Source organism: Megalopta genalis, chromosome 17 (genome assembly GCF_051020955.1).
Source record: "Megalopta genalis isolate 19385.01 chromosome 17, iyMegGena1_principal, whole genome shotgun sequence".
Classification (NCBI taxonomy): Eukaryota; Metazoa; Arthropoda; class Insecta; order Hymenoptera; family Halictidae; genus Megalopta; species Megalopta genalis.
Window position 1 is genome coordinate 7,398,916 of NC_135029.1, and position 27,593 is coordinate 7,426,508.

The following is a 27,593-nucleotide window of genomic DNA, read 5'->3' on the forward strand; positions in this document are numbered from 1 at the left end:
GATCTCTAATCTCTATGCAGTTTAAGGATATAGCTTGCCTCCGTTGCATAGGATACCCTGTATAATTCGCGACTGAAATGTTTCCATGCGCTGAACATGATGAACTTTTCTTACTATCTGATGTATCTAGTTCCTAGCACTTGCCAGCGTTAGAAAAGGGTCAGAAACCTTTGCCACGCCAGACATAGGTAACCGTGTCTTCAGTTCCGTTCTAAGGGAGTGGTGTCCGATAAGTAGTGCAAATTTATCCTAGCCGCAGAATAGCGGTGAAACATTGCGCGCTAAAATATTAGCCTTGAGTGCAATGTCCCTGTTATCGCAGAACTAAATGGCGTCTAGCATCACTTGAAAGTTTCCGATTTTTCTACAAGTTATTTATCTAACGAAAGATAAAATAGGTATAAAGGGATGCTCGCGTTGCGCTGGACGATTATTTCGTCAAAGGTTTAGAGATGGATCCTCGGTCGGCATCTGTAGCTGTGGTATTAGTCAGTTTTGTAGTTCTCGTGACTTTTGTTGACACTAATCCAGTTGTACCCTCTGAAGAATCTTCGTTCGACGCAGAAAGTATCATTTTAGACTGCAAGCACTCGGATTATCGGACCTATATACAGTGCCTGAAAAGACATAAGAGACACCCACATGACAATGATCATATAATAGGTTTGGTATAATATTCACGCATTTTTTAGCATATACATATATTTCACATTTGGATAGCTGGATCTTAATTAATTGTGAACGCTTTATCCGAACAATCGAGGACAAAGTGATTACGATTGAAATTAGCCTACTGATGATTACACTGTTTGACATGATATTTTTTGTAATATCCAATGGGCGATTTTTGTATAGCGTCACTTCTCAAATACGAATCTGAAAACGAAATTGTGAAACCTCCTCAGTTTTCGAAAAATTCGAATTTTCGTAAAGACGTCCAAATTTTCAACAAAAATAAGATATTACGTGAAAACTAAGAGAGATTAGGAAGATCCAATTCATCTCGAGGAGAGATTCCCGAACATGTCAACATTGACATTTTAATATTTTATGGTTCTAAGTACTGTACGGACCGTCAATGTTTAAAAAAATGTCGAGGTTATTTTCTACACAATATATTTGTATATTTACGAAAATGATTCCGTAGAAGTTAAAAAGTTAACTTTAAAAATTTGAAACACGTCTTTCGTAGATCTCGGTAACTTATATGCATGCTGAAAATTTTATCGAAATCGATTGACGTTGTCTCGAGTTACAGCAAATTAAAGATGGCAAAAATCGCAGTTTTGTCACGATTTTGATCAAAAACTGTAAGAATCTTTTTCAACATGCATATATTACCGAGATCTACGAGAGGCATTTTTTAAATTTTTGTTACAAGCTCAGATAAAAAAGTTAAAAACGAGAATTTTATATTTTTTGTATTATCCTAAATAATAGCAAAATTTAAAAAAGACATTTTGGTCATTGTCTAGCATACTAGCCCATTTATCATCTAAAACAAAATTCAAATCATTTAGTTCAGTTTCAAAAAAGTTATTGCGTTTTAAAAGGTGCACGCACACTTTTGTGGGCCACTGTGTACCTAGTATCAAATAACCTTAATACTTTTCTTCACAATGGGCTTTCGTTTTCGAGATATTTACCTAGTAAATGAATTATTTGACATTCTTTAGCAAAACAAGTTGTGGGTAAGACGATAGAGCGGTTGACTAGAAAGTCAATCCTCCGCTGTTGTTACTATCTTAAAAAAAATTTTTCAACACAAATTCGAAATGGAACAATATTTTATTTATTTTTGCATTTAATATTAATCATATATAACATCAATATTAATTGTAAAACAGAAACATAAATTTATAATATAGAAAATAGAAGTTCAGCTAAAACATCAAACAACTTGTTCTGCTAATATACTAGTTCTGCTATAATTCATTTACTAGATGCGGACGAAACTTTTCATCAAAATATTTCGAAAACAAAGGCTCATTGTAGTATTAGGACTTTTGGATTCTAGATACACATGTGTACTATAATAGCTTGTACTTACTACCGTTTCAAAAGTGATTTCCACTACCGTAGGGCCCCCTTGGTAACAGTACCGTAGCTACGCATAATTGGTACCGCTATTGCCACCCGATATGTTACTCGTCTAATGCATGCAATAACGAAGGATTTTTTCATGAAGTGTTGTATAGTAATCATGAAATTATTAAAAATCGTATTAATTATTTTTAATCTCAACAGCAGAAGTGGTGTATTTTTCCCGTGATGTTTTTTCTATTTTCGAAAGCGTTCCCCGTGTAAAGTAATTAATGCATTCCCCGTAAAAGTAATTGATACGATTCTTAGTAATGTCTCGATTCGACCTGTACGAATATAAAACCGCTTGGACACTTTTCCTCGATAGTTTCTTCTCGAGAAATGTCTATTGAATCAGATGCAGTGATCAGTTTTCCTGTCAGGTACGAGAAATTTACGGAAATATACAAATATATTGCGTAGAAAGTACGTTCCTCGGCATATTTTTAAACTTTGACGGCCGATTGACAGTACTTGGAAGCATAAAATGTTACAAATATCGATATTGACATGTTCAGGAATCTCTCCTCTATCTTTCGAGATGAATTGGATCTTCCTAACGTTTTTAGTTTTCACGTAATATCATATTTTTGTTAAAAATTGGATGTCTTTACGAAAATTCGAATTTTTCGAAAATTGATTAGTGTTTAGGAAAGTGACATTCTACAAGGATCATCCATTGGATATTAGAAAATCTAATAAAAGTGAAAATTTGTTGAACAGTATGTGTGCATTGTTTTTCGAGCGAGCGCACACGTTTTTGTAGCATTAGTGCGTGTGGTATCTTTTACGCCAGGTAATTAAACTTGCGTTTTTTTAGATTAATATAGTACGAATGTATCTATGGCTTCTATTCATACGATGCTACTTCAGGGGATAATTTTATTGAAGTCTATATTAACACAGTAATTGTATAAGTTTCCATTCCTATGTGTACACGTTCTCTATGCGACGCTACTTGAAAAGTACGTGACACATGATTCTAATTGAAAATGCAAATTAATACAATTCGATTATAGCCAGAATTTTATATTTTATTCCATCGCCTTCATTGTCAAATTAGAATTATATTGAATGCTAAGGAAATTAGAATCGTATTGAGTTTTTACTTTAACAAAATTAGACGCTAATTTTGAATATTATCATTTTGCACCTACTTTTGAAATAGCCTCGTGCTGCAAGAACTTTTCAAATAGAAACATGTAGAATTATTTGTTAGATATCTTTGCATTAAATATCATTCTGTAAAAAACATTAGGGGATAGTAAAATAAAACAGAACAGCAGAATTTTTTTTCGATACGAATTGCGAATAAGTTGGTTTCACGTGGCATTAGACCAAACGGTCCTCGCGTTATTTTGCGGTCAAGTATAAATCCATGCATACTTTAATTCTTTAAGTTATATCGTTTGAAGCGGTACGGAAGTTTCGATGTTCTATTGAACATAAACCTAAAACATTAATGACGGGTATGTATAGCATTAGATTCTATAATCCTTAAACCGTATTTTCAGATACAATCCTGCTCATTTATCTCACGCTAAGTTGTAAATATTGTGTTTTTACTACATTACTTTACGTGGGATAAAATGGGATAAATATGTATTTATTCTTTCTTGAAATTATTAGATTGCACAATAATATTTGATTTACTATCTTAGTTGCACCAGTACTGAAAAGAAGGATGACGTGTCCATCTGAGATTTTTGTTCCTATAAACTTTTCCTCAATTGACTTTACAATGAGAATTTTTCTATAATGACTATAGAATTAATTCAGTAAAAATAAGTATGTATACGATAGATCGATAAAAATAGTGTTAATATATATGTTTTATTAAGATGACAGCTGCATGGAGCCGTGTATACAGGATTGTGTAAGGGAAAAAAGGTTCACGTGTGTAGAAATTTGCAAACATTGCGTGAAAAGACAAAAGCATCGTACAATTAATATCACTGAAACCGAATATATAACAGAATGCATTCACGGGAACTGTTCGAAAGTTGGCAGCAAGGATGGTCTTGGACCAGTAACCCTCAATTTAACCACTCATGTCCACATTCATAACCACTACAATCACAATACTACACCACCTGGTGAGTAATAAATTATTTCTCTCATATTATTAAAATTAATCACGTTGCGCGCCAAATATACTATGTTCAATATCTTGTTTAATAGTTAAATCCCATTGTCCATGTTATTATATCACTTGGATCCCATGTTACTGTCGGCCTTCATATCCAATATGCCAGTATCAGACTCAATGGCCCTGCATTCCAGTAAGTTTAAACACTTTATCATAATTTTACTTACAGGTTAAATACTCTCTCGTGCGATTTTTCATAATTTTGATACAATGGTGTCACTCGTTTCCATAATTTAAAATCAATAAAAAATAAAATCAATTTTCAATTTGATACATTTTTTTATGCTCCAACTGCAACACTCACGGCAATGTGTCTTGCAGAACTTGATTTGATTGACTTGATTATTCAACTTGATTATTTAATTTTAAGGATGTAAAATATTTTCGCAAGTTTAGATTTTGAAATTATATATGCTCGATTAAAAAGATGTTGAAAAATCTCGTCGAAACTATGCGAAATGTGTCATGCTTGCTATAAAGATATTTCAAACTTCCTTACAAAAATTATGTATAACTATATATCCTTTTATTTGGGGATGCCTATAGAATCGTTTTCTGCACGAAATATTTGTGAAATTTTCGTAGTTAAAACATGAAAAAGGTCTAAATCGGAAAATCTGAACTTTTCTTCAGTGTGAACTCTGGGTTAACCAATTCCAAGCAAATATTCAGGAAGCATATAACTTACCGAAATCTACAAAAGGCCTTTTTTAAATTGTCGTTATAGGTTCAGATAAAAAAGCTAAAAAACGCAGGTTTTTAATTTTTTCTTTCCATTCCAAGTAATAACAAAATTAAAAGCAAGTTTTTTAATTATCGCCTAGTAGACTAGTCCCTGTATCACATAAAAAGAATTCGAATTATTTAGTTCAGTTTTGAAGAAGTTATTGCGTTTTAGAGGGTGTACGATGGGCTCTGAGACATATAGTTTAATCAACTTATCCTTATATTATTGTATAATATACTAATTTAGTAATATTATTTTTATTTAAACAATTTTTAAATATGTATGTTGTATGTATGTATATTGTTATATCTACATATACTTCATAGATATGCAGTGGAAACGTGTAATTCAATATTAATTTACACAGTTCAAGATTTATTAGTATAATAATATTTTCATTGTTTATTATAGAGTGGCGGATATGGTTCATTAGGGGTCGGAGGAATAGGATTTGGAACAGGGATAGGAGGTATATATGGTGGCGGAGCAATTGGTGGGGGAATGTTAGGAGGGGAATTAATGGGCGTTGGAATGGAAACTGGCATGCTAGGAACAGGTATACCGATTATTAATCCTGGCATGATGACTGTGAACACTACATGTGATGAATGTAATCCTCCTACTGGATAAGTAGCATTTTCCTTGCTAGTTTAGTGTAATTATAACATAACTCTTTATATTTTTATTTTGTAAGTTCGACGTTATTTCTTTAATGCTTTTTACTATTTTTATCAAGAAATATTTTGTATTGTAAATTAAAGAGTATACACAACAACTTTTATCGTTTTTGTTCGATAGCAACAAAGTGTTATTTGTACTGTCCATGTGTGTGTGTAACTGCCACAACGAATAGAATTCAATATCTGATTTGTTCTGATCCACTTTTTTCGCATTCCTGTCAAGACAAAGAACAATGCGTTCTAGCTAAATTTATTTGCAGATTTATTAAATCTGTTTGCACAGATTATTTTGAAGTATCGTTGTTCCTGAACAATATGGATATATCGACATCTTTTTTGGTAGGATTCGTTCCATTTTTATATTACATTCTTACAAAATTATATTTTCCACTTAACATATTTAAAATGATGCGACTAACTTATTTATTTACATACTTGAACGTAGTCTATTCGTTATATTAATCAAAATATATTAATGCCATCTATATTATTTTGATTATAATATTCGTCATATTAATGATTCATTGAGTGATAAAACTCATATGTTATAATTATAAAATCTTTCATTCTATTAACAAGTAACAAAATGTTACATCTTCCATTGCATCAATGTATTTATTCATTGGCTTTATGAGCCACGAATTCCAAAGTCGAAGTTTTGTAAAACGCTAGCCTGTCTTAAGTGATACAGTTCATTGTTCATACAGTGCGAATACAGTGCTTTATTGAGAATTCGTTATTTCGAGGAATTGAAGCGTTATCTAGGTAGCAATTTTCTAATTATAAGTGTAGACAGCTGCGTATCGATTCCGCAGTTGAGTGACAAGTTGTTACAACTTTTAAAGCATTAGAGATATTGAAATGAAAACTTTTTTTCGTCTTAAAGATAAATTGTTCAAATGTAATTATACAAACTATTTTTTACTTTCTAAATATGCATTTCATATTTATTGTATATCATGCATGTAACGTTTCATGGAATATCCGAGGCCAAGCACGGTCGTGAGCGACGCGTGACAAGGACGTCTTCAAACAATTATAACTTCCAAATTGGTTCTTACAGGGACATGATCTTTTCATAGTTATTTAAAAGAAGCTATATAGAAAATACTCTTTTTTGCTAGAATACGGAGTATTTTAAATTTCTCATCGAAGAATTAAAGGATTTAGAGACTAATGGAATTGGTTTTATTGTAGGAACATTAGCAGGGTAGGATTTATAATATATTTTGTAATTTAAAAACAACCTTTAAATCTGCAGTTTCTAAACATGTTTTAAATAAACAAACAAAGTAATTCTGAAAAAATATCGATCTAAAAAAGTCTTTGGTAAGCAATCGTAAAATTGAGAGAAATTTAAGAGATTTACAATCCAATTTTCAAGTTACTTATTGTTTTTTAGGACCAGATGACGGCGCCGAATCTTTCTTGAGAGCTTTAAAGTTTGACAATTTGTCTTCCGAACAATTTGATTTTACTTGGAAAGTTTGTAGCCAATATGGTCTCGAAGATACATCGTTCGATTGGCTGAAGCGGTCACAAACACTAATCGAATTACGCGACAAAGAGAGACGAAAAGAGATAGGGCGAATCGACAGATACATTGAGAGGTGACGAGAAGTCCTCCAGGGTTACTCTGGACGAAGGGAACAAACGAAGGCTCTATCTGACCCTACCTTCCACGCTTCTGTCTGGCGCACCGTGGGCCGGGTCGAAAATTTCAGTGACATATTCGTATAAATTCTGAAATATAAAAGATAACGAATCACACATTTTCAATGACAATTTGTATTGCTAGGTTATAATGGGTTACTTTGAATTGAAAATTCCTAGTTTGATTACATCTCCGATTCTAGATACGTGTTTGTATAAATTGTAAGAGGATATAATTGATGTATTTGATATGATACACACGCATTTGATTATTATATAGTTTAATAGCTAATTAGTATTATCATTAATACCTCCTCTCAAAGGCCATCCCAAGCCACCCAATGACAAGATTTTAGGGGGGGGGGAGGGGCGGATCGCCGCGCATGCGGCGTTGTGGGGGGGGTTTCGCGCGAAAAACGCGCGCCGATAATTTGGCTAACAGTTTGAGCCTTTTGTCACTGCATCGATTGGCGCTGTACGGATGTCGGAACGGAGCTTCATCTTTTCTTCGACAGAGGCACTACATGCAGCGTGTACTGCAGGATAACCAAAAACCGTTAATTATGGCGATTCATTAATAATAACGATATAATATAGTAAAGACGTTAAAAAAAGTTGGAAAAGAAGACGTAATTCTAAACAGTTATCCTATTTACAGGTATACTTGTTATATTAGGTCGAACAGACAGTACAGAAGGACTTCAGACTATCGATACATAAATATTATTGTTTAATTTTTGTACCGAAATCTATGATGAGAGACGTAATAAAACTATGAATTGAAAGTAAACCATTAAGATATAAGAATATAAATTTATTAAGAGGGGTCGCTGGAGTGCTGGACGGTGGGTAAAGTATCGTTAAGCAGAAAACAGTAAAGTAAATTGGTTGATTTCTAGAATGCTAATTTCAGGTTCCAGCCTCTATAATTATAAGACTTGCCATAGCGGAGACTTTTTTTTGTAAAGATTACGGAATTTTCGCGTTGGACGAATCAAGAAGAAGTTTAGATGAATAAAAATGCAGACAGTTTAGGAAATGCATTAGCGAAGTATGTTGCAATGATTAATATTAAGATGAGTTTAATCGAATAGATGAATGGTGAAGGTTGTTTTGTATTACAGATTGGTGAAATTGCGATCAGAATGTGAGATGATTTTTTTTTGGAACTGGTGAGAATTAGTGATGAGAAAAGGTTTCTGTTAAAATTGGCTGAATGAAGTGAAAATGAAGATAGTTTTGATGAACTATTCCTAAAGAAGAATAAGTATGCGTATGATAAGTGTTTGTGAATATAAATGTGATTTGAAAGGTATGGTATGATTATAGTTTTCTGAATTCTGCAGTGGATGCTCGACAATTGGATGGTGTGAAGTGGATGATGCGAAGCGAATGATGCAAAGGAAGATTTATGGTTGAAAGTTGAAAGATGGGAAGAAAGTAGGGAAGACTTTGCATAAATAAGAAAAAGAAAAAGAAAAAGTAAAAGAAAAAGATGTATCGGGGAGACTGGTAGGGAAGAAGACAGTGGAGCTAGTTTGTGTAAGAATAAATATGGAGCGTTTGTTTTGAAAGCGGTGCAAGTCCAGTTTGTTTGGTTTGGATAAAATTGAATGTTGGCAGATGTTGTTCCATCGGGAAGGAAGAAACACGTGGAGTTTTTGCGAGCAGTTATGACACGGACGTGACCAGGGTTGGCGTCCAGATTGTCTGGACGTCGTCCCCAATAGCCGGACATATGATATGTCGAAGAATCCAAGAATCCAAGAACTGCTTGTATGGTGGTAAAAGGTGTTTGAAAAATGGTGTACAGTATTTAGTTGATTAAAATGTATGATTTGTTTAATAAATAAATGTTTTTTTTTGGAAGAAAGACAAGGAAAGATTTTGATTACTTTTCGGTTGACTTAATAAATTTGTATTGCTAGGTTATAATGGGTTACTTTGAATTGAAAATTCCTAGTTTGATTACATCTCCGATTCTAGATACGTGTTTGTATAAATTGTAAGAGGATATAATTGATGTATTTGATATGATGCACACACATTTGATTATTATATAGTTTAACAGCTAATTAGTATTATCATTAATACCTCCTCCCAAACGTCATCTCAAGCCGCGCAATGACAAGATTTAAGGGGGGGGGGTGTCACAAGGCGCGGGGAAGGGGGGGGGGTTGCCGAGCGAGGGGGAGGGGGGGGGGGTCGCCGCGCATGCGGCGTTGTGGGGGGGGTTTCACGCGAAAAACGCGCGCTGGGGGGGCGCCGCAAGGGGCATGGGGGGGCGCGCCGCGCAAAGGCGAGGGGAATGGGGGGCGCGCCGCGCGAAAGGCAAGGGGAATGGGGGGCGCGCCGCGCGAAATGGCGAGGGCGGAGGGGGGGCGCGCCGCGCGAGGCTCGTGGGGTGGAGAGAAACGCGCGAGGGTCGTGGGGTGGGGAGAAACGCGCGCAAAATGCACTCCTTGATTCTTCTATATCACAGTTCGTTATTCTTTTGTTTATATTCATGGGTCTTATTTCTATGTAAATTTATTGAAAATAAAATAAATATTCTCAATTGTCATAACATTGATTTACTATTTCTTCTTACCTATATCACTATCCGATGTGAATATGAAATTATCCATTGTTGGAGGAAAATAAAATAAGTAACCTAAAATAGTAACAATTGTGAAGCCACCGGTGGCCACTAACCCGCCACCTGTCTATGGAAATTGGAATTGTACCACTTTCATAATCAATGGTTATATATGCAATTTCTTTTATCGGCCTTATGTTCCTTGTGTCAAGTTCATAATTCTCTACATTCGTTTGAAATAACCGTTATCGATGCTGTGTTGGGGCGTCACAGCGTCGTCAGTAATAGCGACGAATTATGACGCTATATATGTGGACGGTATAAAATAAAGATTGCCATCCCTCCAACGCACCTCCAATATTCGCCGATTGGCACTGCCCGATTTTTTTTTTGTGGCAATAGTCAATCAGCGAGTCCGTTCCAAAGCACACGTCCGCATCGCCCCGGCAAAGGCAGGAAAGTTCCTCCAGGCATCACCGTCATAATACAATGTCAGGCTGACCCTTCGGAACTTTTCCTTCTTTATGACTCGTCCCGGCCATCGAGGCCGAGAGAAGCGAAGTCCCAAAAACCTAAGCTCAAAAAATAGCCGGCTAGGCACGTCCGTGTCATAAAGACATTAGTGCTGTGCACTAACAGATGCGAAACGTTGAACGTAAAACGTATCGGATGTTTCGAGTATGCGAGTTTGCAAAATGAATTCGAGGTGTTGATCTGTACAAGGAGAACTTTATTTACTCGACAGTGTGGCGGTTTGCTTGGTATTATGTTCTCTTAAACTGGATTCTCTGAGAACTGGGGACGATGGCTTTTCGGTAATAAAGGAAACAGTTAATTTGGCTAACTTGTAATGTGTTTTATTTAACTTTATGCGTACGTCTTTAGACTATTTGTACGTCTTTAATCTTGGGAGGTTGCTATTAGACTGTGAGAGAGTCCAGTGGTTTGCGCAGCAACAGCTAGTTACTAAGTTGTAGGTGGCGCTGTGTACCGCTTGTACGGGCGTACGCCACAACAGACGGTGTTTGCCCCCCATCTAGCGGAAAAACGCAGAAACCGCTAGCCAAAATCTATCGCCGATAATTTGGCTAACAGTTTGAGCCTTTTGTCACTGCATCGATTGGCGCTGTACGGATATCGGAACGGAGCTTCATCTTTTCTTCGACAGAGGCGCCACATGCAGCGTGCACTGCAGGATAATTCAAAAACATTAATTACGGCGATTAATTAATAATAATAACGATATAATACAGCAAAGACGTTAAGAAAAAAAAAAAAGTAAAATTGGTAAAGAGGACGTAATTCTAAACAGTTATCCTATTTACAGGTATACTTGTTATATTAGGTCGAACAGACAATAATAATATTAGGGAGTGTTGAAAAAAAAGGAAATTTTAGCCTCGAACAAAAATTAATCTATAGTTTACTTAGTACTAAGATACTAAGATATCGGTTTACATTTTTTCGTCGGTTCCGTCAGCGGGCAACGACGGTGATGTAAACTGTATATAATAGATACCGCGAGACATCATCACCGGTACCATTAGATACACATCGTGCCCTGACTGTTTGGGGATCCCAGCGTCACGTATACAATGTGAAACGCGACAAATAAACGTCTCTGATTGGTGGATAAGACGAACCCAAGAAGGATATAAAAGAAGCGTCTTTTTCTTACCGGACTCTCAGTAGAGTTTGGTTGCTCGATCGTTTTCGCCCATATACCTTCTCTCAATAAAGGAATAAAAAAATAAAGTCTTTTTAAGAAAAGAATTAGAATCATATTCATTTTCATTCCATAATCCCAACAGGGAGGATAGACAGTACAGAAGGACTTCCGACTATCGATACATAAATATTGTTCCGTTGTATGACGGAACCCCTATAAATCAGGCGAGAAAAAATGTTGTCCTCGAGTCAAACATTATTGACCATCCACGTTCGTCCCTGGGAAGAGGAAAATTGTCAGATGTGGATAACCCAGGGACCGAAGGCCCTAGGAAATAGCGTATTTTGGACGAAGCAATCGAAATGCCAGAAGACCCGTAGTAAGCAATTTCGTTGAAAGCCATTTCCGTCTTCTATTCAAGTATTTCTTTTATGATCCACAGTTGGTCACCAAATGTCATTCCTAGTCGTTTTTCTTTTTTTTTTTTTTTTTTTTTTTTTTTTTACGATATGCATGTTCCACCGAGAAGAGGCATTTTCCGGATCATTGTTTGCTACGGCTTATCCTTGGGACACTCGGATTCCTTCGCGGGCGTCACCCGAGGGCACGAGCACTTCCTGCGGGTGACCCTTAGTTTGGGGCGGTCATTTTCCTAATTTTGCAATCCAATCAGTCAGGGCGACCGTTTCCCTTACTCCTCGCAAGAATTGAACAATCCACGAATCCGACTGTCTCAAATTTAGAACACACCTACACCGAATTTACCTCCGAGAACACACAACAGTCATTCTACCATCAACCCGAACACGGAATAGTCTACTCTCTAAAAATTATACTCTGTATCGATGTGAAGTTGAATGTTCAAATATATTCCAAGTTAAAGAAAAGAAACTCAGCTTATTATTATCCCTAGCATCTTGAAAAGTCGTAGGGAACCGCGAATATCAAATACGCGGAAAAACAAATATTTTTTAGTTATGAGTTGTGTTCTTGTAAATAACTGGTGCGTGCGGTGTAATTACTAACTTTATTTGATAAGTTGCGTAGAATCATTTTCGGGTAGCGTGACGTCGTAGCATGAGAGATATGAGGAGTATCAGAGGTATGAGAGGTATGAGGAGTATCAGAGGTATGAGAACGAGCGTCTCACTGCTGCTCTTTTTATATTATCCTGTTTGCCCCCGGCAAGGGCTCTGGACACCCCTGATTGGTTGACCCGCGAATGGGTTTTCCCAATCAGCGTTGTCCATCTCCTTCTCACCGCGTTGTCCCTTACGCCCTGAGCGCGTCTTTTTTTTTTTTTTTTTTTTTTTTTTTTTCTTCTTTTTTGGGACCGCGTGGTGATCGGAGTGGGGTGCGTTTTTTTTTTTTTTTTTTTTTTTTTCAAGATGCTGATAATATTTGGATAAACGACGATGGATGTGTAGCGTTAATGTTACAATATTGAAAGGTTACATATTCCGGGAATAAATGTGCGTCGTAATTTTCGGAAAGAGGAGGGTAAGAATGTCCGCTGAGTGTAACGCGATACGGGGGCAGTGTTTCGTTTAGGTTTCGCAGAACTCCTCGAGCCGCTTGACATTGTCCGACATTAAGAACGCGAGAGGGAGTGAGACAGCGAATGAGAGCGAGAAAGAGGGAGAAACGAGAGACATTTGTCACCAAGGCAAGGCAAGGCAAGGATCTAGCAGCATCATTGACACAGAAAGTGCCTCGGACCACCTATATATAAGACATGAGTTCGCCGAGGACGCCGCTCGGTGCGGGGGGGGGGGGGGTGTCCAGGCCGGTAGCGGTCAACGTGGACAAGTTTCTTGCCCTCTACAAAGCGGCTGCGAGGCTGGCCTCGTCGTTCCTTATCGAGACGGCGGCGGATATAGATGGCTACATACAGCTGATGACAGTACTCGTGAGGGAGGCGTCCCGCTCCCAGCTGCGTTCGGAACACAGAAGCCCCAGATGGTGGTGGTCACCTGGGGTCGAGGCGGCTAGGATAGCGGTGGTCAAGAGCAGGAGAAGGCTCCAGAGAGCCAGAAAAAGGGCACCACATCCCGGATTGAGCTTGCAGAGGCCATCTACTTGGCACACAAGAAAGAACTGAAATGGTCTATTCAAGACTCCAAGAAGGCATGTTGGAGGAGGTTCATCCGGGGAATAGACACGGACGCCTGGGGGAAACCCTACAAATGGGTGGTGAGGAACATAAAGGGGAGGCCTCCCCCGGCCGCACTGGGCCGCGGGGAACAGCGGGCGTTAGTGGAGAGGCTGTTCACCGTCGCCCCTCCACCCCTCGGCCGGGACGTCGCCGATGCTGCGCCCCGGCTGACCGCTCGGAGCGGGCTCACTGAGGAGGGGAATGATCCCCCGTTCACGGAGGACGATGTCCGTGCGGCACTGGGAAGACTTAGGAAGCGTGCCTTGGGGCCGGATGGAATGCCTCTGCCGGTCGTACGGACGCTGGCGGGGTGTGCGGCGGGACATATCGCGCACCTATTTACGAGGTGCTTGGCGATCGGATACTTTCCCCGTGATTGGAAGGTTGGCAGGCTTGTTCTGATACCAAAAAGGCGGGCCCGGGCGGCCGGCCTGCCTGGCGACCGCTTTGCATACTCTCTAACCTCGCAAAGGCTTTTGAGTATTGCATAAAGCGGAGGATCGCATCCATGATCTCATTCTCCAACAACCAATACGGGTTCACGAGGGGGAGAAGCACAGTGGATGCGGTTAGCCGCGTGGTTGAACTCTGGGACGCGGCGAAGAGAAGGAAGAAGCACTGTTTCCTGATAACATTAGACGTCAGGAACGCGTTCAACGCGGCAAGGTGGGAAAACATCCTGGAGGCCCTCCGAAGGAGGAACATCACCCCCCGCCTCCTTGATCTGATGAGCAGCTACCTCCGCAGGCGCAGCATTCTGACATGGGCGGACGGGGTTGCGGAGCGGACACCCGTCTATGCGGGGGTGCCCCAGGGATCAGTCCTGGGCCCTCTGCTTTGGAACGTCCAGTATGACGAACTGCTGGACATGGAGCTGCCGCGGGACTGCTGTCTCCTGGGCTACGCCGATGACGCCGCCCTGATCGTGACCGCCGGGGACATGGAGGCGGCTAAGAGCAAGGCCACCACGGCCCTGAAAGACATTAAGACCTGGTTCGACCGCAACCACCTGGAGCTTGCGGAGGACAAGTGCGAGGTCCTCCACCTCACGAGCAGGAAAGCCAGACAGCAAATCTCGGTGAGGATTGGTGACGCCCCCCTCAGGGCATGCGCGGCACCGCGTTACCTTGGGGTTGTGGTTGAGGGCAACCAGTGTTACCGGGCCCACATTCGCAGCGCCTGCGAGAAGGCCGCGAGGTATGCCGGCATGCTGGGGAGAATCATGCCCAACCTGGATGGGGGAGGCTACGGGAGCCGAGCATTGTACTACCGCGTGGTGGAGTCGGTGGTCATGTATGCAGCCCCGATCTGGGCCCCGGCCGTCCGCATGGGAAATAACAGGAGGCTACTCAACACCGCACAGAGGACGATTCTTACGCGAATTATTAGGGCGTACCGCACCACCGCGCTGGACGCTCTGTGCGTCCTGTCGGGGGTTCCCCCCCCCCCCCCCCCCCCCCCTTCGAGCTGGTGGCGGCGGAGAGGAGGCGCGTCCACACGAGATTGGCGGGTCTGGTAAGGGACTCTCCGGAGTATGGACAACTGACTCTGAGGGTCAAGAAAGAGGAGCGAGGCAGGATGCTGACCGAGTGGCAGAGGAGATGGGACGCAGCCACCGGTGGACGCTGGACGCACGGGATCATTCCAAAGATCTCGGATTGGATAGAGTGGGGCCCTGCGATGCTGGACTTCCGCATGACGCAGATGCTGTCCGGGCACGGATGCTTCTCGAGCTTCCTCGCGCGCATCGGGAAGTTGGAAGATCCAACGTGCCTGCTGTGCCGGGGAGCTGAGGACACTGTAGAACATGCCCTGATGGCGTGCCCGGCTCACGATAGTGAGCGCTCCGCCCTGGTCGGAGAGATCGGGGCCTTCTCGATAGACCAGATACAAGGATTTTGAAGGATGACGAGGACAGGATGCTGTTTAAGGGATACGTTGAGGACTGTCTCAAGAAGAGGGAGGCTGCTGTCAACGATGTACAGAGGAGGAAGAAGACCAAGCCGCAAGGCAAAGACAAGTAGGTCGGTCTAAAAAACCGTAATTCCAGCCGCCCCCCTCACGAAGCAATGCTGAGAGGCGGATTCCAGTGAGGGGGGCCCCTACAACTTGGCTGAAGGGAGGTTAGGTTTTAGTGGTAAGCCGATTGCACTATCCTCGGCCAGTCCCACACTACCATGGTTATGGTGTGCGTAATGTATTTCCCCCTCCACTGGAAAAATAAAGGCAAGGCAAGGAACCCGGTTAAGTCAAGGAATCCTCGGTTATGTCAAGGAACCCCCACCCCCACGGTTATGTCAATGAAAACCCGGTTATGTCAAGGTTATGTCAAGGTTATGTCAAGGTTATGTCAAGGTTATGTCAAGGTTATGTCGGTCGGATAAGGGACTGTCATGCGTAACTAAGGTCTTGTGGCCATAGCCTCTGCAGTCCAAGTCTTCCCCACCTTCACGTGGTACCGGCTGTTCTCGCCGAAGGGGTTCAGGCTCTCGAATGACGCAGCAATAGTGGTAGCTGTCGACGGGCACAACCACTCACTTTCATATACACACACGTTTCTACGCGTGCTTCCGGGCACCCTTTGTCTCGGGGAGAGTGTAAGAGAGGCCTTCCCCTTTTTCCGGGGAGCCAGTGGATGAATTGAGTAACCCTATAAACGGGTTCACTCGTGAATGAAGGGGGCCTACCTATAAACGGGAATGCCCTGGCGGGTTATGAATGGTCCGGGTACCTGGTCAATAGGTACACCGGAATATGAATGAGTCTCCGAGTTCGAGGGGTCGCTGTCTGGGAGTACGGTGCAGTGATCGTCGGGGGAGGGAATGATCGGGGGTCCTGAGGGGACTTCCTCGTGTCCGTGTGCGCCCCCTATCTGGAGGGTACAGCGGTTAACACCGGTGGGCACTGCCGGGCCGCCATTAGTAGGGGGGCCCGAACCCAGCCCAGCCAGTTGGGAGGCAGCCCTGCACAGTGGTAGGGCGATTATGCTAAATCCCGCTTCTCGTAGTAGTGCCGAGTGGCGTCCGGACGGGTACCCTGCTGCGGGGAGCGGGGGGGGAACCGACGAGGCCACCGGATTGTAGGGACGCTCGGACATCGGGGGGGTCCAGGACGGGCTGCCGGTGCCCCTTCTCCCGGCGATCCTCCTGACCATATCACACATTTACACTCTCTTACACTGTTTTTGTCCCTTTATGTCTAACTTTTCTTTTTTTAAAAAATGAACAGTGACAACGAAAATAAGCAGGTTTTTACAGTGCCGCCTGCGTCCCTCGGTTTACCCGAGGTAAGGGTGCTTCCCGGCACCCGCAATTCCGCCAAGTCGGTAGGCAACCAGGCCGACTTGGACGTGCTGGCTACTGGAAGTCAGCGCTTCGACCTCGAGCAGGAGGGCTCGCCATTCCTGCCGAGAAAGAGTCTGGCACGGTCTCCGCCGTCGGGATCTCGCGATCCTGCACGTGAGGCTGAGGACCAGAAGAATCCCCGGACGGCGGCCGTTACGGCCTCTTCTCCGGTGCCCAATCCCCCCTCTCCTCCCTTCTTCACCCCTCTCCCTCCTTCCTCTCTATTCTCCTTTCCCCCTTCACCTACCCTCGGCTCCGCCAAGAGTTCGGGGGGTGGTAAGAGTAAGAGTAAGTCTAAGAGAAAGAGGACCGCGTTTTCGTCTCCCGAGGAAGCGATTGGCGGTACCTCGGACGAGTCTGCCACAACGAGCGGCTGCGTGAGCCCCCTGCCTGGCCTGGAAACGCAGGTGAAAAAGGCGGTCGCGGGCACACGAGCGCTCTGCAAGAGGCTAGGCGCCTCCACGGAAATGGAGGAAGACACGAGAAAACTGTTTAATTCAATAATTAGAAGTCTCAACGAAGTGCAGCACGCGGTCAAGGCGATGAGGAGAAATGATCGAGCCTCCGCAATACCGACATCGACTCTCCGGCATTCTTCACGGAGCTCTCCGGCTTCGGTCACGGTCGGCACGCAGACGGAGGTGCATGAGAGTATGGACATTAGTGGCTCCGGCTCGCCGAAGTCTAGATCATGCGGCACCCAGACCTGCGACCCGCAAGAAGTCGACGATCACGACGTCGTGGAGTGGACGCGCGGGTCCAGGGACTGGCTGTCGCTTAGAGCCCTGGTGGACAGAAGGTGGGCGGAAACCGCTTTTACGGCTACAACCATCGTGGAGGGCAACCCACTTGTTAGCTGCCCCGACGACGACGTGGCCTGCTTCGCCCCGGCCGACCTTGAAGTGGGAGGTGGTCCTGCCCACTTCCTCATGGACCGCATTCCGGGGATCGCCGATTTGAGGGCGGACCCTCCACCGGTGGGTGAGTCCACATTCTTGACTTTAAGGACGTCCATTCCGCGCCGCGATGCCCCCCCTAGAATTCGCGAGAAAAAGATATTTGTCGCAGCCGATAGGGTTAATGGGGCGAGTGTTTTTGTGGTTGAAAATGCATTTAAGGCTCTGGTGCATCTTAGGGAGTTGGGAGTCAAAATGGTATGCAAGTGCATAGCCATGGCCTCCCACCCCAACATTCCGCCGGAGCCTTTCCGGAAAATGCTTGAGGCGGTATTTTCGGGTACCGGTATCTTAATTAAGATCTGGGGGATCCCGGCCGGCCTAGTGCGTCGTCCTCCCGAGCCGCCCTCCGACACGGTCCTGGTGAGGGGCGAGAATCTCTCGTACGCTCAGATGCTCCGAGCCGTTAAAGACAAGGTGGACATCGACGGCGCGGGGATTCTCGTCTCCGACGTCAGGACCAGCAGGGAGGGCCACATGCTCATTCAAGTGAGGGGCGACGGGGCTAAGGCTAGGGCCCTGAGCACTCTAGTCAACGAAAGGGTTCAGGGGCTTAGGGCGTCGGTCGGTGTGGGGAGGGGCCCTCTCCGCACCCTGCATCTTCGTCGTGTCGAAGGCGATGCGACCGCCGACGATATAAAGGCGGCCATCCACAGGAGGCTGCCGGATGTTCCGACTGACAGCTATAGGATACGCGCACTCCGGCCGGCATTTGCCGGGAGACAGAATGCTTCAATTCTGGCTCCCGCGTCGGTGGCGGCGCGTATCATCGCTCTCAGCCCGCTACGGGTGGGCTGGAGTTGCTGTCTGGTAACTGAGCGCGAGGAAATCCTCCAGTGCTTCAGGTGCCGGGGTTACGGGCATCGGGCTGCCGAGTGTGAAGGGCCAGACCGTACTAAGGTCTGCCGTAAATGCGGTGCCGATGACCACCGGGCTGGCGACTGCAAGGGTCGGGAGAGGTGTGTGGTCTGTGATCAGGACGGGCACCGGGACGGGGGTCTGCGGTGCCCTGCCTATCGCAAGGCCCTCGAGGATGCGAGGAATAAGGGGGGGAAGCCTCCCTCTGGCGAGCGGCGCCCTAGGGTAACCCCGCGCGCGCGGCCTTCTCCCCCTTCGGTCGAGAAGGGGGTTCGCACGTCCACCGGGGGTAAGGAACCCACGGAGACAGCTCCCATACAAGGGCAGGCTATTATCGGTGCTAGGGGTGGCATCGTTCGTGCGGGTGGCGCTCCGCGGCCTGCACCGCGCGGTGCATCGGCCGGGGGGGAGTCCTCCGCGCCTGCGAGCGCGATGTCGACGCGCAGCGATGTCTGCGCAGACCGGTGCGCAGACTCGGCCTCCCGTCGCGACGCGGGCCGAGGCGAGCCGAAGCTCAGGCTGCGGCGAGCGCCGGCCCGGGGACGCGCGGGGGGAGACGGGTTAGACGTTCAGGATGACGTCGCGCCAAGACCGCGCAACTCGGGACGCGCAGGCGGCGGCGCAGGCGCGGCCGAACGAGGCGGCGAAACACGACCGGAGCCGAACGGCTCGACAGGCAATACAGAACAGGGACGTGCGGAGGGGGCCGGCCCTCTCCGTCAAATTTCGAGAGACGAGGCTGACGTCACGCAACGTGCGCGACAACAAGCGACCGACTAGGCCAGTTTTTCTGCCCGTTTTTCATCGGAGCGAAGTTTCTTGTAGGCCTTTTTGCGGATCTTTTTCGCCTCCTTTCGTTTCTTTTTTTTTTTTTTTTTTTTTTTTTTCTTTTTCCGTTCTTTTCGACCAATTTTAAATATCGACAGCTTATCGGTCAATAACCGGTAAGCTTGAAGTTTAATTTAATTTAATTTAAGCAAGTAAAAGTGCAGTTTGTGCAGTTAGGTGTACGCTACGGGTGTGCCGGTTTAGTGGGTGCCGTGCTTGATATTTTGTTGAATTTTGAGTGCTGCACTGATTGATATCGGAGTATACCCGGCTGCATTGGATCTTCCCGGCTGCTTTGGAATTTTTATCCGGCTGCATCCGCACTCTTGGCTTTGTACAGGCGCCTTGCCGGGGGTACTACTACTAGCCAAGCTAAGTGTATTTTATTTTATTTTATTGTATTTTATTTTATCGGTTATACCAGTGTACTGCGATGGCCAGCACGGCCAATACGCAGAGAATCCGACTGGGGGGTCTGAACGTTCTTCAGATCAACTTGCATGGGTGTCGGCTAGCCCACGACCTGCTCCAGCAGGCCGTGCACGAGCTCGAGGTCGACGTTGTCCTCGTGTCGGAGCCCTGGACCGTTCCAGGTGACTGGCACAGGGACGAAACCGGAAAGGCGGCTGTCTGGGTCACGGGGAGGGGCGCCGCGGGGGCGGGAGCTAGGCATGTTGGTGCCGTTCGGGGGGCGGTGGCGGTCAGCGTGGGTGATCTCACCCTCGTTGGCTGCTATTTCTCCCCGAATATCCCGCTCACCGAGTTCGGTGCCCTTCTCGGTGGGCTTGAGGCCCTAATTGGAAAAGTTCCTTTGGGCCAGATTGCGGTGGGCGGGGACTTCAATGCGAAGTCCCCGGCCTGGGGATCGGTCTGCTCCGACGCAAGGGGACACGCCGTCCTCGAGCTTGTTAATAGGATCGGACTCGTCCCGGTGAGAAGCACCGGGGCGTTTACTTTTGAGCGAGGGAGCCAACGCTCCCTCATCGATTTCATGCTTTGTGGCGGGGGCGCCTATGCAAGGTTGACGGAGAGCAGAATTCTCGACGTTGAGACTGCCTCCGATCATCGGTACATTTTACACAAGTTTGTAGACTGCGCTGCCGGGCGGGGACCGTACAGTGGCCCTCCGCGCCGGAGCGTAGATATTAAACGCTTCATAAAAGAGTATCACAAGTTTGCGCATGAAGCTAACCCTCTCAGTATTGTTACTGTTGAGGACGTGGACGCGTACATAGACATGGTTGTCGATCTGGCCGGACGCGCGTCTCGCTCTCTCCACCCCGGGTTGCGCAATAAGCGCCCCGTGTGGTGGTGGAGTAGCGAGATCGCGACGGCCAGAAGATTGTTATGCAAAGCAAGACGGAGCCTCCAGAGGGCCAGGCGCGGCCATGACGCCTGTGCCCTGGAGGTTAGGGCCGCGGCTTATAAAGTATTAAAAAAGGACCTGGCCCGCATAATTGCGAAGGCCAAGTCCTCCTCGTGGAAGTCCTTTACGGACAGTGTGGAGGCGGACGTCTGGGGCCGGCCATACCTCTGGGTCAGGGGTAGGGTCAAGGGACGCTCTCCGCCAGCATCCCTTAGCGCTGACGAGGTGGCGGGCGTCGTTCGCAAGCTTTTTGTAACGGAGCCTCCTAGTGGGGCTCCGTTCCCGCGAATTGAGGAATTTTGTTCAGAGTGCCCTGCCTCTTCCAGGCAGTTTTTTACAGAGGAAGAGGTCGAGGCGGCCATCAAAAGGGTCAAGAGGAAGGCGGCCGGCGTCGACGGTATCGCGTCCTGCGTGGTCTGGGCTCTCGGGGGAGAGGCACTTAGCCATATTGCCCACCTTTTTAATACATGTATCACTCTGGGATATTTCCCGGAGGCATGGAAGGTGGGCAGGCTTGTGCTGATTCCCAAGAAGCCTGGACCCGGGGGCGTGGTGTCGTGGCGCCCGCTTTGCCTCCTCTCAAACTTCTCCAAGGCGTTCGAATATTGTCTTAAGGAGCGCCTCGCGTCCGGGGTTACCTTCGCAAGCAACCAATTTGGCTTCGTCAAGCGCAAAAGCACGGTCGATGCCATGTGTCGTCTCATCGACACATGGGACGCTGCCAAGCGTACAGGTTTGCACTGCGTGATGGTGGCCTTGGACGTCAGGAATGCCTTTAACACCGTACGGTGGGACGGTGTTCTGGGCGCTTTGGCGGGGAAAGGGGTCTCGGCTCCGCTGCTGCGCGTGTTGAGTAGTTATCTCAGCGGGCGCGTGGTGGAGGCGACGACCCCGTCAGGACCTGAGCGTTTTGCAGTGCATGCCGGGGTGCCTCAGGGCTCCGTTCTCGGCCCCTGGCTCTGGAACGCTCAATATGATGGTCTCCTCGAGATGCCTCTCCCTAGGCACTGTAGTGTCTTAGGGTTTGCCGACGACGTCGCGCTGCTCGTTGGCGCGCGTAGTGCCGAACGCGTGGTTGCGCTGGCCGAGCAAACGCTCGCCCGCATCCACGCGTGGTTTCGGGAACACCACCTTGAGCTGGCGGAGGAGAAAACCGAGGTCCTGCACCTGACCAGCAGGAAGGCGCCGGAGGCCCTCCAACTTGCCCTCGGCACGGCGTCCCTTCGTGGCGGCGGATGCGTGCGCTACCTTGGGCTGCTGATTGAGGGCAATCAGTGCTTCCGCGCGCATGTCAGGCGTAGCTGCGAGAGGGCAGCCAAATACGCGGGCCTGCTAGCCCGAATCCTCCCCAACATCCGGGGCGGGGGCTACTGGGCTCGGCTGCTCTATTATAGGGTGGTCGAGTCGGTGGTCCTCTACGCGGCCCCTGTCTGGGCTCACGTGGCGTCGAGGTGTGGCAATGACAAGGCCATTAACGCGGTCCAGCGTGCGATCCTGGCTCGAGTAGCCAGGACGTACAGGACCGTGTCCCTCGACGCCGTTTGCGTTCTGGCGGGCGTGCCGCCCCTGGTGTTGGTGGCGGAGGAAAGGCTGCGTATTTTCCGCAGGCTGTCCACCCTCGACAGGGGCTCGGAGTGCTTCGTGTCGGAGGCTGGGCGGGTGAAGGCTGAGGAGAAACTTGTCACGCTGCAGCGTTGGCAAGTGAGATGGGATGCTGCAAGGCATGGACGCTGGACCCACCGCTTGATTCCCAATATCAGCGAGTGGATCCAGTGGGGCCCTAAAGTACTCAGCTTTCGCCTAGCTCAGTTTATCTCCGGGCACGGATGCTTCGCTGAGTACCTGTCGAGGATGGGCTTTTCGGACAGTAATCTCTGCCTGGCATGCGGGGGGGGGCCTGATGGCCCCGTTCACGCGCTCATGGAGTGTGGGCGTTTTGCCGCCGAGAGGGGCGCCGCCGAAAGGGCGATGGGAGCCGCTTTAAGTCTCGACAGCTTTATGTCCCTGCTCAAGGACGAGGATACCAGGACGACTCTCTCATGTTACGTCAACGACGTTATTAAACAGAGAGAGGATTTTGACAGGACCGAGAAACGACGGCACCGCAGGGTGCAAAGTGCCAGATCGAGACACAGGCCTCAGCCTTTAGGCTAGGCATTTATTTTATTTTTTTTTTTTTTTTTTTTTTTTTTTATTTTTTTTTTTTTAATTGTTTATTTTTATTTTAGGTGTAACTCTTGACCCTGTTTCTTGACTTTAGGTGTAGTATAGGCTTACCGTGGCCTTAGTTAAACGGTTATTGACCCATGATCCAGACACCCACCGTGCAGGAATCCCGAGAGGGGACGCCGCGGTGGGTGTTCTGCGTAAAGGCTGACGCCTGAGGAGGGGTTTAGTGGGTATACTTGGTATTGCACCTTTCGCCAGGGAGTCCCACACTCCCGCCCACTAACACCATAGGGCGGCGTGCGCAAAGCATTCCCCTCCTCCTGAAAAAAAAAAAAAAAAAAAAAAAAAAAATGTCAAGGTTATGTCAAGGTTATGTCAAGGTTATGTCAAGGTTATGTCAAGGTTATGTCAAGGTTATGTCAAGGTTATGTCAAGGTTATGTCAAGGTTATGTCAAGGTTATGTCAAGGTTATGTCAAGGTTATGTCAAGGTTATGTCAAGGTTATGTCAAGGTTATGTCAAGGTTATGTCAAGGTTATGTCAAGGTTATGTCAAGGTTATGTCAAGGTTATGTCAAGGTTATGTCAAGGTTATGTCAAGGTTATGTCAAGGTTATGTCAAGGTTATGTCAAGGTTATGTCAAGGTTATGTCAAGGTTATGTCAAGGTTATGTCAAGGTTATGTCAAGGTTATGTCAAGGTTATGTCAAGGTTATGTCAAGGTTATGTCAAGGTTATGTCAAGGTTATGTCAAGGTTATGTCAAGGTTATGTCAAGGTTATGTCAAGGTTATGTCAAGGTTATGTCAAGGTTATGTCAAGGTTATGTCAAGGTTATGTCAAGGTTATGTCAAGGTTATGTCAAGGTTATGTCAAGGTTATGTCAAGGTTATGTCAAGGTTATGTCAAGGTTATGTCAAGGTTATGTCAAGGTTATGTCAAGGTTATGTCAAGGTTATGTCAAGGTTATGTCAAGGTTATGTCAAGGTTATGTCAAGGTTATGTCAAGGTTATGTCAAGGTTATGTCAAGGTTATGTCAAGGTTATGTCAAGGTTATGTCAAGGTTATGTCAAGGTTATGTCAAGGTTATGTCAAGGTTATGTCAAGGTTATGTCAAGGTTATGTCAAGGTTATGTCAAGGTTATGTCAAGGTTATGTCAAGGTTATGTCAAGGTTATGTCAAGGTTATGTCAAGGTTATGTCAAGGTTATGTCAAGGTTATGTCAAGGTTATGTCAAGGTTATGTCAAGGTTATGTCAAGGTTATGTCAAGGTTATGTCAAGGTTATGTCAAGGTTATGTCAAGGTTATGTCAAGGTTATGTCAAGGTTATGTCAAGGTTATGTCAAGGTTATGTCAAGGTTATGTCAAGGTTATGTCAAGGTTATGTCAAGGTTATGTCAAGGTTATGTCAAGGTTATGTCAAGGTTATGTCAAGGTTATGTCAAGGTTATGTCAAGGTTATGTCAAGGTTATGTCAAGGTTATGTCAAGGTTATGTCAAGGTTATGTCAAGGTTATGTCAAGGTTATGTCAAGGTTATGTCAAGGTTATGTCAAGGTTATGTCAAGGTTATGTCAAGGTTATGTCAAGGTTATGTCAAGGTTATGTCAAGGTTATGTCAAGGTTATGTCAAGGTTATGTCAAGGTTATGTCAAGGTTATGTCAAGGTTATGTCAAGGTTATGTCAAGGTTATGTCAAGGTTATGTCAAGGTTATGTCAAGGTTATGTCAAGGTTATGTCAAGGTTATGTCAAGGTTATGTCAAGGTTATGTCAAGGTTATGTCAAGGTTATGTCAAGGTTATGTCAAGGTTATGTCAAGGTTATGTCAAGGTTATGTCAAGGTTATGTCAAGGTTATGTCAAGGTTATGTCAAGGTTATGTCAAGGTTATGTCAAGGTTATGTCAAGGTTATGTCAAGGTTATGTCAAGGTTATGTCAAGGTTATGTCAAGGTTATGTCAAGGTTATGTCAAGGTTATGTCAAGGTTATGTCAAGGTTATGTCAAGGTTATGTCAAGGTTATGTCAAGGTTATGTCAAGGTTATGTCAAGGTTATGTCAAGGTTATGTCAAGGTTATGTCAAGGTTATGTCAAGGTTATGTCAAGGTTATGTCAAGGTTATGTCAAGGTTATGTCAAGGTTATGTCAAGGTTATGTCAAGGTTATGTCAAGGTTATGTCAAGGTTATGTCAAGGTTATGTCAAGGTTATGTCAAGGTTATGTCAAGGTTATGTCAAGGTTATGTCAAGGTTATGTCAAGGTTATGTCAAGGTTATGTCAAGGTTATGTCAAGGTTATGTCAAGGTTATGTCAAGGTTATGTCAAGGTTATGTCAAGGTTATGTCAAGGTTATGTCAAGGTTATGTCAAGGTTATGTCAAGGTTATGTCAAGGTTATGTCAAGGTTATGTCAAGGTTATGTCAAGGTTATGTCAAGGTTATGTCAAGGTTATGTCAAGGTTATGTCAAGGTTATGTCAAGGTTATGTCAAGGTTATGTCAAGGTTATGTCAAGGTTATGTCAAGGTTATGTCAAGGTTATGTCAAGGTTATGTCAAGGTTATGTCAAGGTTATGTCAAGGTTATGTCAAGGTTATGTCAAGGTTATGTCAAGGTTATGTCAAGGTTATGTCAAGGTTATGTCAAGGTTATGTCAAGGTTATGTCAAGGTTATGTCAAGGTTATGTCAAGGTTATGTCAAGGTTATGTCAAGGTTATGTCAAGGTTATGTCAAGGTTATGTCAAGGTTATGTCAAGGTTATGTCAAGGTTATGTCAAGGTTATGTCAAGGTTATGTCAAGGTTATGTCAAGGTTATGTCAAGGTTATGTCAAGGTTATGTCAAGGTTATGTCAAGGTTATGTCAAGGTTATGTCAAGGTTATGTCAAGGTTATGTCAAGGTTATGTCAAGGTTATGTCAAGGTTATGTCAAGGTTATGTCAAGGTTATGTCAAGGTTATGTCAAGGTTATGTCAAGGTTATGTCAAGGTTATGTCAAGGTTATGTCAAGGTTATGTCAAGGTTATGTCAAGGTTATGTCAAGGTTATGTCAAGGTTATGTCAAGGTTATGTCAAGGTTATGTCAAGGTTATGTCAAGGTTATGTCAAGGTTATGTCAAGGTTATGTCAAGGTTATGTCAAGGTTATGTCAAGGTTATGTCAAGGTTATGTCAAGGTTATGTCAAGGTTATGTCAAGGTTATGTCAAGGTTATGTCAAGGTTATGTCAAGGTTATGTCAAGGTTATGTCAAGGTTATGTCAAGGTTATGTCAAGGTTATGTCAAGGTTATGTCAAGGTTATGTCAAGGTTATGTCAAGGTTATGTCAAGGTTATGTCAAGGTTATGTCAAGGTTATGTCAAGGTTATGTCAAGGTTATGTCAAGGTTATGTCAAGGTTATGTCAAGGTTATGTCAAGGTTATGTCAAGGTTATGTCAAGGTTATGTCAAGGTTATGTCAAGGTTATGTCAAGGTTATGTCAAGGTTATGTCAAGGTTATGTCAAGGTTATGTCAAGGTTATGTCAAGGTTATGTCAAGGTTATGTCAAGGTTATGTCAAGGTTATGTCAAGGTTATGTCAAGGTTATGTCAAGGTTATGTCAAGGTTATGTCAAGGTTATGTCAAGGTTATGTCAAGGTTATGTCAAGGTTATGTCAAGGTTATGTCAAGGTTATGTCAAGGTTATGTCAAGGTTATGTCAAGGTTATGTCAAGGTTATGTCAAGGTTATGTCAAGGTTATGTCAAGGTTATGTCAAGGTTATGTCAAGGTTATGTCAAGGTTATGTCAAGGTTATGTCAAGGTTATGTCAAGGTTATGTCAAGGTTATGTCAAGGTTATGTCAAGGTTATGTCAAGGTTATGTCAAGGTTATGTCAAGGTTATGTCAAGGTTATGTCAAGGTTATGTCAAGGTTATGTCAAGGTTATGTCAAGGTTATGTCAAGGTTATGTCAAGGTTATGTCAAGGTTATGTCAAGGTTATGTCAAGGTTATGTCAAGGTTATGTCAAGGTTATGTCAAGGTTATGTCAAGGTTATGTCAAGGTTATGTCAAGGTTATGTCAAGGTTATGTCAAGGTTATGTCAAGGTTATGTCAAGGTTATGTCAAGGTTATGTCAAGGTTATGTCAAGGTTATGTCAAGGTTATGTCAAGGTTATGTCAAGGTTATGTCAAGGTTATGTCAAGGTTATGTCAAGGTTATGTCAAGGTTATGTCAAGGTTATGTCAAGGTTATGTCAAGGTTATGTCAAGGTTATGTCAAGGTTATGTCAAGGTTATGTCAAGGTTATGTCAAGGTTATGTCAAGGTTATGTCAAGGTTATGTCAAGGTTATGTCAAGGTTATGTCAAGGTTATGTCAAGGTTATGTCAAGGTTATG

At 44.8% G+C, this 27,593-nt stretch overlaps 1 protein-coding gene and 1 long non-coding RNA gene across 2 annotated transcripts; one reads left to right on the top strand and one right to left on the bottom strand.

Annotated features, from left to right (window-relative positions):
• The first annotated feature begins 213 nt into the window (after window positions 1-213).
• Window positions 214-5,733, top strand: LOC117225182 (uncharacterized). Its single transcript, XM_033478514.2, has 4 exons — window positions 214-663; window positions 3,924-4,178; window positions 4,264-4,364; window positions 5,370-5,733. Exons 1-4 carry the CDS (start codon window positions 453-455, stop codon window positions 5,586-5,588), a joined length of 786 nt encoding a protein of 261 aa, XP_033334405.1. The 5' UTR covers window positions 214-452; the 3' UTR covers window positions 5,589-5,733.
• A 1,116-nt stretch (window positions 5,734-6,849) lies between these two features.
• LOC143260704 (uncharacterized) lies at window positions 6,850-9,427 on the bottom strand. Its single transcript, XR_013034981.1, has 3 exons — window positions 9,386-9,427; window positions 7,603-7,827; window positions 6,850-7,381 (listed from the first exon to the last, which is right to left on the bottom strand). It is a non-coding gene; the product is annotated as an uncharacterized LOC143260704 (long non-coding RNA).
• Between the last annotated feature and the right edge of the window lie 18,166 nt (window positions 9,428-27,593).

Coding starts and splice junctions, on each gene's coding strand:
- LOC117225182 (XM_033478514.2), top strand. CDS start 453: ATGGATCCTCGGTCGGCATCTGTAGCTGTGGTATTAGTCAGTTTTGTA. Junction 4,179..4,263: donor TCACAATACTACACCACCTG/GTGAGTAATAAA, acceptor CTTGTTTAATAG/TTAAATCCCATTGTCCATGT. Junction 4,365..5,369: donor CTCAATGGCCCTGCATTCCA/GTAAGTTTAAAC, acceptor TGTTTATTATAG/AGTGGCGGATATGGTTCATT.